Here is a 19,190-nt window from a genome sequence, read left to right as displayed (position 1 = left end):
CTCTCTGGGGCTTCTCCACCCACTCAGATTCCCTTCCCTCCTGTACCTGCATCTCTCCAGCCCTTACTGCTCCATTCGTAAAAATAAAAGCTTGGAGTTCCCTGGTGGCCTAGGGGATTAAGGATTTAGCATTATCACTGCTGCAGCTCGGGTTCAATCCCTGGCCCTGGAATTTTGCATGCCACGGGCGTGGCCAAAAACAAAACAAAACCTACCAGCAAAACAGGGATAGAAAAAACTACCTTCTTCCTAGCAAAACAGGGAATGAAAAAACTATGAACTTCATGGGATCATTCTGGAAAATAAATATTAGACAACATAAAATGATACCCATGCACAGAGGGACTTTCCTCTTTTATATACATGTGTGTGTGTGTATACACATACATACATATATATATATATATATGCTCGTCCATTTTGACAGTCTTCCTTGTAAGAGATCTCAAGTATCAGGATGTGTTCTGTGTGGCCAATTAAGTAACCGAGAGAGCAGGGAGCCTGTCTCCCCTAATGACAGCTGACCAGCTGAGTGATCACCTTGTCGCTTGTGTACCTGCATCCTCCCTCTCGCCTGGACAAATTCTTCCCACTTCTTAGCTGAGATGTAAAGTGTGGTGAGATGAGAGTAGAGCAGGAAAAGAAAATGAACGTCCCTCTGTGCGTGGGCACCATTCTACCTTGTCTTATAATTTATTTTCCAGAACGATCCCATGAAGTGGGTAGTTTTTGCAGACCCTGTGCTGCTGGTAAGAAGCCCACCTCTGCACCCTTTCCCCCGCCCCCAAGGAGCAGAGACCCGGCTCTGCACCTTCCCTCAACTGCTTCCTGATGGGTGACCTTTACACGTCATGTAGCCTCTGTGCAACGGAGGTATAATTTGCTAATCTGCATAATAGGGGGAAATAATAATTATTTAATTCACTGATTATTATGAACCTGACGTTCAATAATGAGTATCACAAACGTGAAAGCACCTTACAGACTGTAGGATGCTCAGAAAGGTTAGACTTTTTTCTCGTTTTGGGGGGATGAAGGTCCTGCTCCTGCATCAGAGCCCCGCCCAGAACGAGGAGCTTCCTTTCTGGTCCAGCATTCCTCCCCGGTGGCTGGCCTGACTCCCCACGACCCTCCCCACTCCCCGTCCTGGGCATCCACCGCCTTCCAGCAGTGCTGCCATCATGACAAGAGCTGCTCAGGGCACCCTCTGTTCCCCAGAAGGATTCAGTGAACTCACCATATTTACTGGCCGAGGTTCTGGAGACGGTGGAGTTGTTCACTGCATTGTAGGCTGTCACCTGCTTGGACACTAAAGCCACCACAGAACCATCTGGCACCTGCAGGGAAATAGCGGGTAAGAGGCCAGGCAGGGAAACTGCCAACCCAGGGAAAAGGACAAGCCAGGATGAACGTGGTCCTCAGGGGCAATCCCTGCCCCACCAGGGGACCGAGGAGGCTGTCAACTTTCCTTTGATGAAACAGGACACGTCTAAAGACAGAATCGTGGTCTATGTCAGGACTCACTCTTCAAGAGACCCTTGCAACAGCTTCTCATTGGCACCCTCTGGTCTTATGCTTCCCTGGGAGAGCACCCAGCCTGACGCTCCAGGGATGGTCCAGGAAAGGGTTTTTCTCAGGACCTTGGCCCAAGCCCCACAGGAAGCATGTGCTGAGTGGGCATCAGATCTCCGAGGAGGCCAGGGAGTCCTGGCTGAACTTTCCCTGGTTGCTAAGGGCCCACAAAGCGCCGGTGAAGAAGTGGATTTGGGGCTTGGTAACAGCCTCAAAGCGACCCCATTATTCAAGGACTGAGACTCCCAGGCACCTGGTGCCCCCGTCAGCCAGCGCGCCCCCCCCCCCCTGCTTCTACCATCACCTCACCTGGTAGTGTGCCAGGGTATTCAGTCTCTTCCAGTCGTTCTCAATCTTGGTGGTGATGTCCTCATCCTGCAGGATCATCCTCGCCCCGCTTCCCTGTCGCCACTCTGTAGGGAGAGCAGCTGCATCTCAGAGAGGTCCTCGGGCCCCTGAATGGGATGCTGAGGATGCCCAGCGCAGGCACCCACACGGTACCACTCAGGGGTGCACTGCAGACAGACAGGTGCGGGTGGATGCTCCCAGAGGAGGGGTGCAGAAGCTCTCAGCATAGGGGGATCCTGAATGCCCCTGCCGCTTCTCATTCCAGCAAACTATGTGACAGAAGTAGGAATGACATCCCCTCCGCCAGCCACCTGTCCCTGGTGAGTGGCCACATCTGCAGAAAGTAGATTATTAGCTGACAGACCAAGGCAGGCGAAGGCACCTGAGAGAATGCTAACCAAACGCAAGGTACTCCTGGGCACTCTTGGCTTGGTTGTAAGGTCTGGGAGCTAATGAGAGCAAGGCTGCAGGTTCACGCACTACGTGCCCTATTCCTATTCCAGGAGCGTGTCTTGCACCCGAAAGCTGGCAGGTGGGTCACCTTGGCAGGGAGATTGAGCACAAGTGTACAGAGAGACCAGCAAAACCTATTCTCGTGCCCAAGAACAGCCCAACGCCCCCAACGCTGATGTGGATAACAGCATCCTGGTGACCCATCCAACACCTAATCATCTGATGCCTCAGGTGTGCGTTTACAACCCCTGTTCTCCCCAAGGGCCTGGAGGCCCACAGCACCCGGGCTGCCTGATGGATCCCACATGGGGAAACGGGACTGTTTCTCATCCACCAAATCCTCATCGCCTCGCGTGGGACCAAGAGACACGCACATTCCGGTTTTGACATGTTCGCACATGGAGACCCAGGTGCACGCCAGACAAAGACTAGCTCTCGTGCGCCAGTGTGGGCACATCCACACATGCACACAGGCTCTCTCTCTCTCTCACACACACACCAGAAAGGAAAAACGGCCTTTTCAATTCAAATGCAACATGTGTTCCTGCCAGGAAGCCAGGAATCTGGTTTCCAGGCAGCCACGGTCCCTTGCCACGCCTCACAGATGCTAAAAATCCGAAACAGGCTGGAGCACTGGGTTTAGGCAGCGCATGGTTGGGGGCTGGAATGAGGGACCCGCCGTCCTTGCCGAACCCCACCTTGGACTCTTCCTACGGACCACGGATATACTTTTCAGATTCCCTCCCTCTGTTCCCCTCCTGCCAAGGTCGAGCTGGGCATCCCTGACTGGTTCCTCCCTGCCTCACGCCCTGGGCATGGCTGGTGCTATAGATGAAAATCAGGCCCAGGAAGGGAGCTGCTTGCCCTTGGGAGGAGCAGAGATGCTCCTCATAGCCAAGTCCCTGCCTCTACTCCTGGGCTTGTCTGCTGCCTGGTCGAGGGCTTCTGAGAGGGCTGGGATATCCCAGGAACGACAACACAAGGATGCCTCTGTGGTCACTGGAGTGGAGGAGCCTCAAGAGGACGCTGGGGACCGTCCATCACTTAGTGCTGGTGATGCATGGCTGGAACAGATCACGGAGATGAGGCCTCAGGGCCAGTGGGGAAGTAGACAGAAGAGGAAATGCCCTACCAGGGCACCAGGGCAGCAGTGTTTTATGCGTTGCTGCGTTGTTTTAATTGTGTTTTTGTTTTTAGTTTTAGGTAGGTTATGTGTGGATGCATGCACTTTTGAGTGGCTGGTGCAAGATAAGGGGAATATCCCCCAGCTGGTGAGGCAGCGGATGGAGGGTACAGTTGGACTCTGGCAAAGACCAGCTTGGGCCAAGGATACGGCAGTGATACGCTTTGTCCTGGTCACACAGCAGGTCCTGAGAGCTAAGGTCTCATGGGTCTCCCCTGCTTGCCTGCTCAATGGCAACAGGGCCATGAAGGCAGAGGCTGCATGGCTGCATGGTTGGGGGTCGGGGGGACGACACAGAAGACAGTCAGTGTCCTGCATTCCTTTCAAGGAAGCCAGAGAGGAAAGAGGGGACACGCTCTGGACACTAAGATAACTGGCTGGGCCCCCAAAAGAGAAGGTGTCTCCTATACTGATGAGGCCATGTGGCTTCTCAGGATTAGATGGGGAAGGTGCCAGCAAGGCCCAGCTTTCTGGTTTAGCAGCTGCACTGGCACCCTTGCTGATGGTGTTGTAACACCTCTCAGGGAGATCTGAACAAGCCATGCAGCCCGGTGGTCTGAGCAATGACAGCTAGCTGGAGCCAGATGCAGGGCTTCCCTGTTACACAAGTGCCCTGAAATTGTGCAGTGCGCAGCCTGGGCAGCCCTATTCAGCAGCCCTGGCTCTGAATCATGTCCAGTAGTTATGTAAGCAAGTGAAAGTCAGTCTGCCTCCCTGCCCCTAACAGAGAAAAAGTAGGGCAGAGTGTGGCCATGCTCCCCGCAGGGCAGTCAAGGAATGAGGACTTGTCCTTGGGAGTTTGAAAATGATGCTGCTAGATGCCTCCCAGCAGGACTGGCCCAGCATGTGGGACACAGTAAGTACTTGATGATATTTATAACATGAATAGCACATAAATGAATGAGTGAATAAATGAAGGAAGGGGAAGCCTAAGTGAGTGAGTAATGGTTCATTCCTCTAAGCAGTGGAATGATTTTCTATCGGTATGTCCATGCTCCACGGTGGGCAGGCAGGAGCTACAGTGAGAGGTGAAGTGTGAGCCGTGCTGTTTGAACCTGGGACAAAGGAAGATGTGAACTCCAGACACATCTGTTGCATTGAAGCGAAAGCTCTTGAAATTACTACTGCTCATTCTTCCAGTTTTATAACCGGGAAATGAAAGAAACAGGTTGGGAAGACAGACCTGGAGGTCATGACCACTCAGAGCTCGGCAGCACGGCACCCACCCAAGTGCCAGGAGCACGGGGGACCATGATGGCTGGACTAGAACCTGAGCTGTGGCCACACAGTGATGCTGGAAGGGAGCTGCCTCCCCCCACCTTCATCCTGTGAGCGCCAGGAATCCACGGGCGACATAGCATCTCCCCGTCCACAAAATCAAGTTGTGCCCATGGTGTGGTTGCATGCTCTTCCCCTCTGGCTGAGCTTTGCGGGCAGCGATGCTATGAGGGGGCAGCGGGACAGTCAAGGGCAGCAGGAAGCCTGCCCTCCACTGATGTCAGTGCTCAGTCACACGTTCGGGGACTGTGAGGTGTTCCAAGCCTCCAGCCCCTGCAGCCAAGCCCCTGCCTCTGATGGGGAGCCAGCGGGGCCGCAGGGAAGCAGCGACTATGGTCTTTTTGGCAATTATCTCAAAAAGCAAAGAATGTTCCTTCAAATACGAATGGGAGGTTAGCGAGCTGGTTTTAGAGCTACTCAGCCCTGCTTTTAGAGCTCTCAAGTCTGTTGTTTTTGTTTCTTCTTCTACAGAAAAATTGCTATGTGCTTCGTTTCTGAAATATCAGAAAGGAAGAAAAACATCCCATCCCTAAACCAGACTTGATGAACGAACCCTTGAGAGATGGGAGTCTGGTGTTGGCGGCTCCGTCCCCAGGACCTACTGGAAAGGTGCACGGCCGTGGGTAGCTGCCCAGTGGTCCCAGAATGGAAGCTTACGGGCGCAACCTCAGGCAAGGGACTCCCCGCACGGCGTGGTTGAAGTGGACTGATGTGGACGTGCATCCCTGCACCTCACTCTTCTCTTCTTGGGCTCCCTGAGCTCACCTGTGGCCGGAACACACTTCACTTCCCTGTCATGCCCTTTCCTTCCTTCCCGAGAACCCTCATCCAGACCAGCCGGGGCTTCTCTTTTCCCCATACTCATTGTGGGATGTCTCAAGAAAACCAGAATAGGGGTGTGGGCTCAGCTTTCTGGAGTGTTCTTCACGACCTTGACAGAGGTATGAGTCAGGGAGCGCAAGGTGGGACCACGAAAAGCCAAGGTCAAAGACCAAAATGGCTGCCTCATAACAGTTCCCCCCCCCCCACCAAATCACGGGGTTGGCTTCACGAACCCCCATCCCCACCCAGCAGTAAAGAACCAAAGCAGGTTGGCCCCAAGAAGGCGGGCCTGCCACCTTCAGATCTTGGTGCCCTTGGCAGTGATCTGGTGCCCTTGGCAGTGCGTGCAGCTGGTTAGGTCATGACGCCTCCGAGCGAGAACACATCTAATTCTGTGTTCTGGGTCTTGCTGCACATTCAACATATGCTTAGTTTTCATAACAGTAATGAAAATCAATAGAGCCCAGGTCTCCCCATCCCAAGTTCAGCATTCTCTTTACCAGATAGACTCCTTCTGCCTTGCCTATAAAAACAGCCCTAAAAATATCTCTCTATTGTGTCCACACCTCACTATGTATGAGGTGACCCTGTTAGAACAGCTGAGGGGCAATGTGACAGCTCAGCCGATGGCCAGCCTCCTCCTCCTCTGGATGCACACCCAGCCTCGGGATGCCTTGCCTGCACAGTGAGAGCCTGGAAAATGCCTCAACGCACTGAGCTCAGTGAGGGCCCCGGTGAATCCCGAGACAGAGTGACGCCGCACCACAGCCGCGGGGATCAGGACATCCGCCCTCTCTGGGTCAGGACGCAAAGAGGGGCATCTCCTACCACTGCCATGTTGAAAATCCAGACCCAGAAAGACTCAGAGCTCCATTCTCACTCCCTCAAAACTGTTTCTTGGACTGGATGAGCAAGGAACTGCTGTGTAGCCCAAGGAACTCTATCTGATCGCTTGTGATGGAACAGGATGGAGGATAAAGTGAAAAAAAGAACGTATGTATCTGTATAACTGGGTCACTTTGCTGTACAGCAGAAATGGACAGAACATTGTACATCAACGATAATAAAAAAATTAAAAAAAAAACCCTGTTTCCCAAGTGCCTACAGTGTGCCCAGCACTGTGCCAGCGGGCCATTAAATAGTTAAACAGGAAATAATGAAATAAAACAAAAGCCCTGCCCCTGAAGGGCTCTCGGTGGGGAAGCTCCACAGGAGAACCCAGGTTCCCAGGCCCAGGTGATCAGAGCTGGAAGAAGGAGCCGGGGAGGTGGAGGAGCAGCGGGGAGCCCTTCTGTGACACTCCAGGGATCTGTGGGGCGGTGTCCTTGAGGGAGACAGTGCAAAGGAGGCTGGTGAGGCACAGGCAGGTCAGGAAGTGAGTTAAGGAAGGTCTGGAATACCACACTACGGCAACCGGGTCCACCTGAGAGGCACCTAGGATGGGAGGGGTGGGGTGTGGAACAGGGGTGAGAAGGGGAGGGGGTGCCCCTCCCAAAGACGGCTGCCCCTGGCCAAGGCAGAAGGGAGGTGGGGGAGGTGGGGGGCGGGCAGGGGAGTGGGTTTCAGGGGTGTTCAGACCACAGGATGCTGCTCTGAGATTCTTGGGGCAAAGGAGGTGGGAGCACCTTGTTTGTGATGTGTCTGGGGAGATAGTGGGAAGCTGGGGTGTAGAGGAGGGAGGGGCTTATCTGCAGGCCAACCCGGGAAGGAGACACTGGCACCCAGCACATTGCTGGCCCGGCTCCTGGAAGGTCCCCTACCCGCCAGCAGGTGCCACGTGGAGAGGCAGTCCCTACCAGGAAACGACCCCTCACTAGCTCTGGCCCTCCTGCTGTGTGCATGCAGGAAGGTTGGTGCAGGGCACACACACCCGTACACACACCCATACACGCTCACACAAGTACCTCATTTCACCCCAGGCCGAGGAGCTTAAGGCATTGCAACAGCCGCCCCCTCCCCGCCGCCTCACTCTAGTCCGTCTATCAACATCTCACAGAAGATTCAGGAGGGGCTGACCTGGAGGGGGGCAAGGAAGAGCCCACCTGGCTAGTTAGAACTGGCTGAGTCAACCCTTCTGATGCACAAGCAACCAAGTTCACAGCCAGCTGTGCGTTCCCAGCCCAAGCAGCCTGTCCTCCCTGCGGGGTACTGAGCTGGTTCACACCAGGAGCACGCGCCAGCCTGCAGCCAGTCTCCCAAACCAGGGGCCAAGCAGAAGGCTGATAGGGGAGATAGGACTCTACCGCTACTCACCTGTCCGCAGGTGAGCCCCAAGGAGACACCTGGCAGACAGCCCAGATACCATGGGCACCCAGCCCCTCCCAAAGAGGAGCAGGTGGGAGAAGGGCTGGGAGAGGCCAGGACAGAATCAGTATCACAGCAAACGAGGTTAGGAAACTGACTTGGGGGCTTGGAGCACGAGTAGGGATCATCTAACTATGATTCATCTTTATTTTATTTTATTTGCTTTTTAGGGCCACACCCATGGCATATGGAGGTTCCTAGGCTAGGGGTCGAATTGGAGCTATAGCCACCAGCCTACACTACAGCCACAGCAATGCCAGATCTGAGTCATATCTGCTATCTACACCACAGCTCACGGCAACGCTGGATCCTTAACCCACTGAGAGAGGCCAGGGATTGAACCTGCGTCCCAATGGATGCTAGTCAGATTCCATCCCACTAAGCCACGACAGGACCTCCTGATTTGTCTTTTTTTTTTAAAAAAAAAAGGGGGGGGGGAGTAATTTATTGTGAGAGTAAGGGCTAAAATAGAACATAATTGAATTAGGAAATGCGGTATTTAAAAGAACATTCCTAAGTTGAACCGTGCTGTCTGCTTTTAAGGCGTGAGGTCTTTGCAAACTGTAAAGAGCTGTGAACCGGCTGGCTGTCGCTCTTGGGGCCAGTCTGGAGAGCTGAAGGAAAGAGCAGAAGGTGTTCTGCTGTTTGATTTAAGAAAGGTGAGCTAGCGCTTAGTGGATATTCTTGAATAAGGACCCCGGAGGCTCCAGTGGCGCTCCAGGGCTGTGTGCTGTGTCAAAGAGGAGTTTAAGAGGCAGGGGGCTGGGCAGTGGGAAGGAGGGAAGGTGACCCAGGTATTCATGTATGCAAGGCACCTGGGGGAAATTGCTGGCTCTGACCTCTCCGCAGCTCCGCCCTGTGCCCTGCTCCAGGCTCCAAGTACAAAGGACAGACACACTCACAATCCAATTTGTTACACTTCCACCTTCCAGGGAGAGAAGGAGGTGGAATAAGAAAGAAAAAAAATCCCATTATCTTTATCTGTCCTTCCCATCAGGTGCAGCGGAAAATGCAAACGGGGGCGACAGCCGCTGTGAACCCTTTATATTTCACTCAGAAGATAGTGTATCTTTTTATTGCATACAGGAATTACTTATTTGAAAAAATATACCCTTTCAGACAGAAAGGATGGCGGACTTCCAGGGCTATTGATGGGGCATTTGCATTAAACCAGAGGAATCTCTGGAGGTCGTGGACTGCGGAGGCGGCTGTGCCAGAAAGAAATGGGTGTTCTCGCCACCTCCCTGCTGTGTGACCAGGGCCCAGGCTCTGTGCCTCTCTGAGCTGCGGTCTCCTTCTGTGCAGTGAAACAGAAGGGATTCAGCTATATTTCCTCCGGGGAGTAAAGAGCAGAGGCAAATAGTCCTTTGACTCAGAAAGAAAAGTGTTCAGGAGCTCCCACTGTGGTGCCACAGGATTGGTGGCCTCTTAGGAGTGCTGGGATGCAGGTTTGATCCCCAGCCTGGCGCAGTGGGTTAAGGATCTGGTATGGCTGCAGCTGTGGCTTAGGCTGCAACTGTGGCTCAGATCTGATCCCTGGCCCAGGAGCTCCATATGCTGCAGGGCAGCCAAAAATGAAAAAATAAAAAGAGAGAACTGTTCAACCTTCTGCTACTGCACAAAGAAAGGAGGGACGCCTAGTCACGTTGGTCCCCCTGAGCCTGGCAGAGAGAGTGCCCTGAAGCAGGCTCTTATGATCTGTTGAAGTGTGGTGGTGCAAGGGGGTACCTATCCCCAATACCTGTGGGTGGAAAGGGACATCAACTTGGCAAGGACAGCCTGGCATGTAGCAAGAATGGGGAGCCCCTGGCACTGCGCTTCAAAAGTTCCCAAGGCCCACCTGTCCTGACACAGTCCCCAACTCCTGCCTGAGGTATTATCCTCTCTTCCCTAGATTCCAACAGATGGCAATAAAGGCAGGTTCTGGATCCCTCACTGTGGCTCTTGAAATGTTAATTTTATGTGTCAACGTGTCCGGGCCACAGCGCTGTGTCAAATGTTATTCTGCATGCTTCTGTGGGAGTTGTTTTTGGAGGAGATTAATGCTTAAATCGGTGGGCTTTGAGTTAAGCAAACTGCCCTCTGTAATGTAGGTGGGCCTCGTCTCATTAGGTGAAGGCCCGAAGAGAACAAAAGATTGATCTCCCCTGAGCAAGAGGGAATTCTGCAACATGGCTCTTCCCTGGGACTCCAACCTGCTGGCCTAGCCTAGAGATTTTGGACCTGCCAGCCTCCATGCTAGACAATGAACCTCTGTCTCCCCCCCAAAATTCATATGTTGAATCCTAGCCCCTACTGTAATGGCATGTGGAGGTGGCCTTTGGGTGGTAATTAGGTCATGAGGGTGGAGCCCTCATGAATGGGATTAGTGCCCTTATAAAAAGGGCCCCAGGGAGCTCCCTTGCCCTCTTTTCTGCCATAGGAGTTCCCAGCAGGAGGATGGCCATCTAAGAACCAGGAAGTGGGCTCTCACCAAGCACTGAATCTGCCGACACCTTGACCTTGGACTTCTCAGCCTCCAGAACTGGGAGAAATTAGTTTCTGTTGTTTATAAGCCGACCAGCCTCTGTTATGCAAGCCCAGACAGATTCCCCCTACTCCACTGTTAACGAAGTCCTCCGTGAATGCATAAGCCAATTCCTTCAAATACATCTTCTCTACATAAACATATCCTATGGTTCTGTTTCTCTGGAGAACCCTGAATAATACAGCTCCCCATCCTGGTTCCTTAATGCCTGGAACGGCTGGCAAAGGGGGGCAGGGGACAGTTCAGTCTGAGGAGCAATGAACAGAAGTGTCAGGAATGAGGGGCTGGGCCAGGCCGGGTGCTACAGGGATGGTGAAAGCAGGAGGAGGGGGTCGGGGCTGGGTTTACTTGGGGCAATTACAGGGGTGGCTTAAAATGTCTTTGCTTCCTACTGAGCTGACCTGGGACAGACGTCCCTGCCTTGTCAAGGGCTGGGCATCAGGAGGGGGTAGGCAGTCTTTGCCCAGGGCCCTCAGCTATGGGGGAGGGGAAGTGGAGGGGGATGCCTGGCTGTCTCGCCTCTGTCCAACGCACGTGGCTCAGGTCTTGCCCGTGCCTATGGGTGAAATGTCCCTTTGGCATGGATTAATTTTTGATAATAATCACACCTGGGGCTTGTAAACTGCTTTCAGGCTTTCAAAGCACTTCCACTCACATGATGGCAAGAACGCCTTGTCTCCCCCTGGGGGCCACGCGGCTGGGGTGAATCAGTCCAGAGGAAGAAGCGTTTGGGTGTCTGAGGAAGTCCCTTTTGCTTTGCTACGCAATCCGACATGGGTAGAAAGAAGACCAGAGCTGTGGGGGCAGCACCAGACTCTAGACTTGATAGAAAGAAGGAAATTCCTCAGAAGAGCACCCAGCATGGGAGGCCTTGGTGGTGAGAAGTCCAGTACCATCCCCTTCCCCAGGGGGACGGGCCCGAGGCTCAAACCTCCTCCTTTCTGTGGCTTCTCCCTTTTATCCTCCCTGCAAAGGTAGATTCTTTGCTCTCCTGGGACCCGGCTAGCCATGTGACACTGGAGAGCAGCCCCTTCTAGGAAGCAGGAAGCCTTCCCCAGGGGTCTAAGGAGCCTCCAGCTTGAGAGAGTGGCAGCTCTGGGGCGGGTCCTGGTTGCTGCACAGCCCTTAAGCTCCCTTCACTTGTGGTGGATGCCCGAAGTGGCCCTGGGGTCTTTGGAGGCCACTGCCCCCTCCACGCCAGCTGCTTGACTTCCCTCCATTAATGATCTGAGTTGCTGGGCTCGCTCCCAGCAAACGTGCAAAAGTTAAAAAGCAGCCTCTTCCCCTCCCAAGCTCGGGTGGGTGGACTCCAGGTGGGAGGGCTGGTCCTGAGCAGCACCCACCAGCCATGACATGGTCTCTCTCCCGCAGGGGAGGTCACCCCATTCCCAACCACCAGAAGCACACGGCTCTACAGGCACCTGCACCCATGAGCTCGTCCCGTGTTCTGCGTTCTGGTACAACCCTTCCAAACTCCCCTTTCTGCACGAAGATACAGGTTCTTTGTCCCTTCTTCCTCTTCTTTTTAGGGCTGCACCTGCAGCATATGGAAGTTCCCAGGCTAGGGTAGGGGTCGAATCGGAGCTACAGCTGCCAGCCTATGCCATAGCCACAGCCACAGCAACCCGGGATCCTAGCGACCTACACCACAGCAATGCCAGATCCTTAACACACTGAGAAATGCCAGGAATCAAACCCACACCCTCATGGATACCAGTCAGATTCGTTTCTGCTGTACCACAGGGGAGCTCCCAAGAGGTTTTATGAGCGCTCCTTCTCTTGGGCCCGCCAGCCGGGGGCTCTCTTCCCACCCATTTTGCAGATAAAGACTTTGAGAAGCCAAGGGTGGAGCCTGCATGATTCCCACAGATGAAAGAAAGGCACAGTGAGTGCTAGCTGGTTATCCTTGTGAACCCAGCTCTCCCTGGGAGACCCTCTAGGGAGGAGCCCACTTATTTACTTGGGGTAGGGAACCCAGGGGTCTCCCTTCCCTGGAGCCGTTTTCTCTCCCACTGGTTCTGTGTCAGACTCCCTCTCTTCACCAGTCCGTGGGATCACTCTTCATGGCAGCAGAATCACCCACTTGCACACACGGACGCCCACTCTGACTCAAGGGTCCAGTGCCCGCGACACACGTGGACATACTCACCCAGAACCCCCCACCCTGCAGACTCTCACACATGCTTCTTCCTTGTCCCACAAACGACACACCCAGCAACACCTCCAAAGCCAAGGGGAGCACATGCTTGCCCCCCTCCCCCAGTCCTACCCCTGGGCCGCAGAGCTCCAGGCACGGGGCCAAACCCATCCTGCCAAGAGACAACCAAGAGGCGATGGGGCGAAGGGAAGCAGTAAGAATTCAGGGGAGTGAGCAGAACTTCTGATCTCTGGGCATTAGGCTTTGGGAGGAGGTGGGGCGAGGCAGTAGGAGAGGATGAAAAATCCCTGTGGATTTTAGAACATAGCAGAGATGCCATTTGTCTTGGTTGGCTTAGCTGAAGCCAGCTTAGAGGCCAGATGGAGGGATTAGGGGCCTCTGCAGGTCCTCCCACCTCTGTGTCACCACGCATCTCCAGAGCCAACCACATACACACCTAAACACCTTCCCCTCCATGCCCAGGATCAACAAAAAGACATCTACCAGTACCATCTCCATAATTAGTAGTAGCAGCAGCCAGTACTTACTGAGTATGTACTATGGGCCCTCAGCGCATTTAAGGCTTTTACACGCATCATCTCATTTCATTCCTACAATGGGGCAGGCACTGTTGTTTACCTGTTTTATTTTATGTATCTCTCCCCCACTGGGCCACCCGGGAACTCCCTAGCTCCATTTCATCGGCAAGGCAACGAAGGCGAGAAAGGGTAAGTAACTAGAGACCAAGGTCACACGGCTAGGACCTGCTGCCACGAGGACTCCAACCCAGGCATGTCTGACAACGATCCATGATGCCACCCGGCCTCTCCTCAGCCCTGGCCTTTTTGGAGCCTCGGGCTCCCCACTAGGATTTCCCCAGGACGGTATCTTATGAAACACGCAGGCAGCCATCCCTGGATCTCGGTACAGCTGGCCCTAGGTGGCATGCCCTTGCTTATATAGGCTATGCGATCTATTCGTGGAACATTGAAATGAAATGTCATCCTGCTTCCCAGTAGGCTGTCATATCTCATTTTTCTCTCTTCTTTCTCTCCACCCTCCATCACTGCCCCAGATCCCTCTGGCCTTCGGTAGTCAGCAGAAATTACAAGCACGGAACACAGGCAAAAGGAAGGGCCTGGGGGCACAAGGAGGGTGGTGGCAAGACCTTGGGCCACACAGATTCAGACGAAATCCCCCTCGCTGCAGATGGGACACCTCTGTTCCTACCCATCAGCTACTCAAGAGACCCCAGAGGCAATCAGATCACCAGCAGGCCATGTCCCCTCTCTGCTTATCGCTCACGAAGTGCCCATGAAGGCACGCACCCCCTCCCCGGGCTCCCGGGGGCTGTGCAGGTCTGCCCCCTGCATCCTGGCTCCCGTGGTTGGAAAGAGGGGCTTCTGACCCACCACAGGACAGCCCTCTGGCTGGGCAGCCTACTCACCCAGGTCCATGTCTGCAGCCTTGGGCCGGTGGGAGCAGGGCACGTTCTTGAAGATGGCGTCCAGAATCTTCTCTTTGACCTGAGTGATGGTGTCGCAGTTGAGGATCTTCACTGGGACCTCGGGGCTGTTGGCACTGTCTGGGCTGACACAACTCAGGACCTGGGGGAGCGGGGAGAGGAGGTGAGTGCGGGGCGCAGTGTGGAGAGCCCGGGGACCACCGGCAGCATCCCAGGGTCCCATCCTGACCCGCTCTGCCTCTGCTGCTTGGACCGCAGAGGGACGGGGTGACCCCAGCCTGGACGTGTCCCTGCCAAGCCCTCTGCCCTTCCTGTCCCCACAAGCAGCAGGAAGGTGCCTTGGCTTCAGCATCACTGCAGCAGGAGAAGCTGTGCATTTACTGCCTCTTCAGAATAGACTCCATTAGGATCCTGGCATTTCAAAGGGAAGTATGTCGGGGCAGTCTGGCTGAGAATGGACACTACGGCACGCCCCTGCCCACACACACTGGGTACCCTCTCAGCAGCACAGCCTCACCCGCCTCTAAGACCGCCCCCCCATCCCTGGGCATTGGTCTGTCTTTCTCGTCACTCTGTCTCATACACACAGCCACATGGGAATCTGGCTCCTTTCTCCAAAGGTTTCCTATGCTTCAATTTCTGTGAGGCTTCTGGGCTGATCTGAGATTGGAGAATCTGTGAGAAGCTTCCTACGCGTGTGCTTTTTTCTTGCTTGTTTGTTGAAGGGCTGCACTCGAGGCATATGGACGTTCCTGTGGCAACACCAGATCCTTAACCCACTGTGAGGGCTGGGGATTGCACCTGAGGCCTCCACAGTGACATGAACTGCTGCAGTTAGATTCTTAACCCACTGCTCCACAGTGGGAACTACTAATGGGTTCTTTAAAAATAAAAAGGTGCCCTTTAAAAATTGCAGGTTCAGGCCATTTAAAGCCCTTCCTGGCTTCCAACCAGATATCCGGGTTTTGTGGATAGAGGCCACTGGCTCAGGACCCGCACTTCTTGTTTTGGAATGAGTCGGATAAGACTCTGCTTCAAGCCCCAAACTATATTTTTTCTTTTAAAAAGTTCGGGGCCGTTTCTAAAAGCTTGTCTTCTCTTGCTGTTCTCCGGGTGGGCTCTCTCTACGTGGATGAGACCATGGCATCCTTGAGTGGACCAGAGTGGGTCGGGGTGGGTGCTGTGGGTCACAGGTGCTGCCGAGGGAGCATGGCATCCTGGGCTCCTGAGGCCTCCGTCTGACCCCATCGCCCGAGGCTTCAGTGCGCTTTCTTCTGGGGACTTTCACTGCACAGGCCACCCCCCGCCAACCACTTCCCAACGGCACGTCTGGTCTGCAGATTCAGACCACGGGCTTCCTTCCACCCCCACCTCCTCCTGCTCCATGTGGTGACAATCAGAACGTGGGCCCCTGGAAGCCTGCCTTTCATTAGTGACCAGACGGCTGTGAGCTCACACGAGAACATGCTTCTTTCATTAAGAAGAAAATCTCCTAAATCTATAAAACCAAACTCTCAGCCTCACAATGTCCTAAACTGAAAACAATGGTGGGGCCAACTCTGGCCCACGTGCCCCCCACCCCGGCCCTCCCCCAGCCACTCCCTTCCAAGAGCCTTCGGGGACCCCTTCCCGGCCCCTCGGTGGCCAAGCACAGCCTGGGGCTCTGTGCCACTCTGTGCTGCCCTGCTATCCGACGTTCTGGGGCAGTGGCAGCGAGGAGACTCAGCCTCCCCCAGGCAGCATCAATCACAGCGTTCTGTGGGCTGAGAGACCATGAGGCAGAAGCTCCCCTGAGTTCACCGCCCCCAGTTCTGCTTGCTCCATGACAGCAGCTTTGCGGGGTGCTGCAGGACATCCAGAGAAGTGGCAGAGGCCCTGCTGAGGGACAAGGTTCCCTGGACACTGGCCAAGCCACCCCTCCACCCAGAAGTACCCTTCCTCAGCCAGCCCCAGGCCCATGCCCCTGGGTCATTTCAGAGCCAGCTGCCTGGCGTTTGTTCTGCCAGGTTCCTGCTTCTCAAGCTTTCACATGAACAGAATCTAACAAAACTAAAATGCGGATTCTGACTCAGGAGGTCCAGGATGGGACCTGAGAGTCTGCATTCAGGCAGGCTCCCCTGTTATGCATTGGCCACTCCCAGCGGCAGGGCCCCAGGCCACGCCAGTCCAAGTTCACTCACCACAGAGGAGGTACATCTGACTGTCAAGTGATGCTGGCCGAGCCTCTGGGCACCTGCCTCACGCTTTGTGGTCACCCTTCCTGCCTAGCACAAGGTCACCAGCAGTTAGCCGGAGCGCCCTGGGCTCCTCCAGCCAGTGCCCAATTCCATGCCACCCTGTCTTTGATCTGACCCCTTCACCTTGAAGTGTCCCTTCAGCCAGGTCTGCTGCCAACACGCGTCTTCCTTGCCCCTCCTTACCAACCACCGGGCTGCTCCCCCTTCCACAGAAATGGCCCTGCAGCCATTTCTTCTCTGGGCAGGACGACTGCGACTCCTTCCCCCTTTCCTCCCGGCGCACCTCTTCCCCAAGTGTTTGCACCTCAAAGGACACGCTTCCCTGACCCACTCCAATTTCCTCACAGTCTCTTGAAGTCAAGTCATCTGCAACCAGGCTGGGGGTGCTAACAATAGTTTGGCCTCTGGAATAAAGGATGCTGCAATTTAGGGACAGAGCGTTATTATAACTCACTGTGTTGGATTCAATATCGGGGAGCCGCTGATGAGACAGGAAAGAAAGCGAGCGGAGAGGGAGAGACCAGGCAGGAGACGGGACGGCAGTTCTAGCTCATTAAGAAATCTATTCAGGTCTCTATTTTTGGAAGAGCTTTTTTCCCCCCTTTCCCATTTTAATCAGAGCCTCTGACTCTCTCCCCTGGAGCCGACCCCGACTGCAAGGAAGCCCGGCCTACACTCACACGCTGCTGCCTGGAAGCCTCGTTAACTGAGCCAATCTGCTGAGATGCCTACCGGGACTCCTGGGGCCCTTGGAGGATGGAGTGGGACAGGTGCATCACGGTCACATCCCCCCAGCCAGCAGGACTGGCTTTGTTAAGAGTGGCAGGGATGTCTCCCCAGCTGGCCTCGGGGTCTGGGATCCATCCTCGGCTCAAGACTCCTGCCTGGGCTGATGGGATTGGGATGGCAGAGCAGAAGGATGAAGCTCGCCTTCTCTCATAAAAGCAAGAAAATTACAACCAACTGCTGAACAATCTTCAACCAAATAGACTGCAAACTATCAAAAAAGATATCCTACTCCAGAAGACAAAGAGGAGGCCACATCAAGATGAAATTGGCTAGACTTGGGAAGAGGGTAAAAATGGAGAAATGACAAGCTAGCAAAAGGTATTGTATTAATATCCCCTTCTTTATTAAATCATCTCGTTCACTTAAAAAAAAATCTTTATTATTAACTGAAACATCTTCTGTGGGTATTGTTTCCTTAATGCAAATTCCTTGAGAAAAGCCACCTTATAAAAATAAAAACCAGATTTTTTTTTTTTTTTTTTTTTTTTTTTTTGTCTTTTTGCTGTTTCTTGGGCCGCTCCCGCGGCACATGGAGGTTCCCAGGCTAGGGGTCGAATCGGAGCTGTAGCCACCGGCCTACGCCAGAGCCACAGCAACACGGGATCTGAGCTGTGTCTGCAACCTACACCACAGCTCACGGCAACGCCGGATCGTTAACCCACTGAGCAAGGGCAGGGACCGAACCCGCAACCTCATGGTTCCTAGTCGGATTCGTTAACCACTGCGCCACGACAGGAACTCCTAAAAACCAGATTTTATGTTAAAAAAAAAAAAAAAGGCTCCTGCCCGGCTCTGCCGCGCCTTGGCTTGCCACATCCTTCCCCTCGCAATAAGCGCGTTTGAAATCCCATCTATCCTCGGCCCTCTTTATTGTTTTCGCTGACCTCCTGCCTCCATTCTTGGCTCCACCCATGCACCACCCCCAAGACCGATCTTTTACCGTATTTTCTCACTCCTTTCTTCTACCTCCTCTCCTCCTTCCTGGAAAAGGTCTGGTGGGAGATCACAACTCTCTCCCAAAAAAAGCCCTAGGGTGAGCTCCCTGACCTGGAGTCATGGTGGGCACCGCTGGACAGTCACGGCGGAAAAGAAGAGGCAGCGCCCACGTAAGCCAGCCTCAGGGAGCACTAATCCCACTCCCATCTTCTGGACCACTCTGGGCGGTACACACGGTCATCATCCCTGTTTTTTTCAGGTTAAGAACCCCCAGACTCAGAGAGTTTAAGAGACCTGCCCCAAGTCCCCCCCGCTGTTGGGAGTCAGGGCTCCACTCTGGTCCACCTGCTTCCAGCCTTGTGATCTTAAAGGCTGAGCTTTGCTGCCTCCCAGGATGACTTTCTAGCAGGAAAGAGAGTCTGGCCCTGACCAAGGGGATCCTCTTGTTTACTGGACAAACATCTCCAACCGCCAGGCGGCCCTTGCTCCCCATCCTACAGCCGGGGTCATGCAGCTGCGGGCATCGGGACCACGAACAACTCTTTCTGGCTGCCCCTCTTTCATGGTCTGCCCACTACCTGCTTGTGACCCTTCAGCAAAGTGTGGGTGTTGAGAAGGAGTTCATTCTCTAGGGTCAGTCAACCAGCAGCTGGCAAGGGGTTAGCACCCCACAACCTGGTGCCCTGGCCTGGAACCACATTCGCATCTGTTGCTGTTGCTCAGCCACTGGTCCCCAAACCCAGATGCCCTGGTGTCGTGGTGCAGAGGAAGTCAGGGCGACCGGCACAGGAGCAACCTGGAGTAGGGACTTGGAGAGGTGGCTTGTCAGCATTGCCCCCGTCTGCTCAGCTGGGAAGGGGCTGCAGAGGACCAGAGTCCACCCACCAGAGCCATGAGGACGAGCGGGGAGGTTGGCTTACCAGGGTTTTGTAGTCGATCTGCTGGCGGATGAGCTTGTCCTCGCTCAGGGAGTAGCGGGCCTCTCCTGTGATGGCATCGATGGGCCCCTTCTCCATCTGCTGCTTGATGGCACAGAACAGGGAGAAGAGAGGCTCCCCCGCACACTCCTGCATGCAGAGAAGCACCATGTGGGACCGACTCTGGACCACAGGGGTGCGGAGCCTCCCGCTGCCTGTCTC

At 54.3% G+C, this 19,190-nt stretch overlaps 1 protein-coding gene across 6 annotated transcripts in view; it reads right to left on the bottom strand.

Annotated features, from left to right (window-relative positions):
* PLXNA4 (plexin A4) overlaps positions 1–19,190 on the bottom strand; it is a 628,886-nt gene that overhangs the window by 23,656 nt on the left and 586,040 nt on the right. For all 6 annotated transcript variants that reach the window (XM_085005420.1, XM_085005418.1, XM_021078937.2 and 3 more), the window contains 4 exons: positions 18,972–19,118; positions 14,072–14,231; positions 1,882–1,985; positions 1,238–1,337 (listed from right to left, as the gene is read on the bottom strand). In XM_085005420.1, coding sequence (XP_084861546.1) covers positions 1,238–1,337; positions 1,882–1,985; positions 14,072–14,231; positions 18,972–19,118 — 511 coding nt within the window. The remainder of the gene's footprint in view (positions 1–1,237; positions 1,338–1,881; positions 1,986–14,071; positions 14,232–18,971; positions 19,119–19,190) is intronic.

This window comes from Sus scrofa, chromosome 18, assembly GCF_054392235.1.
Source record: "Sus scrofa isolate SSC_HxYL_T2T_F1_AM1 chromosome 18, Sscrofa_HxYL_maternal_Yorkshire_Landrace_v2.0, whole genome shotgun sequence".
In the NCBI taxonomy this organism is placed as follows: Eukaryota; Metazoa; Chordata; class Mammalia; order Artiodactyla; family Suidae; genus Sus; species Sus scrofa.
Note: the sequence above shows the minus strand (reverse complement) of the source record. Positions and strands in the feature narration are given on the sequence as shown.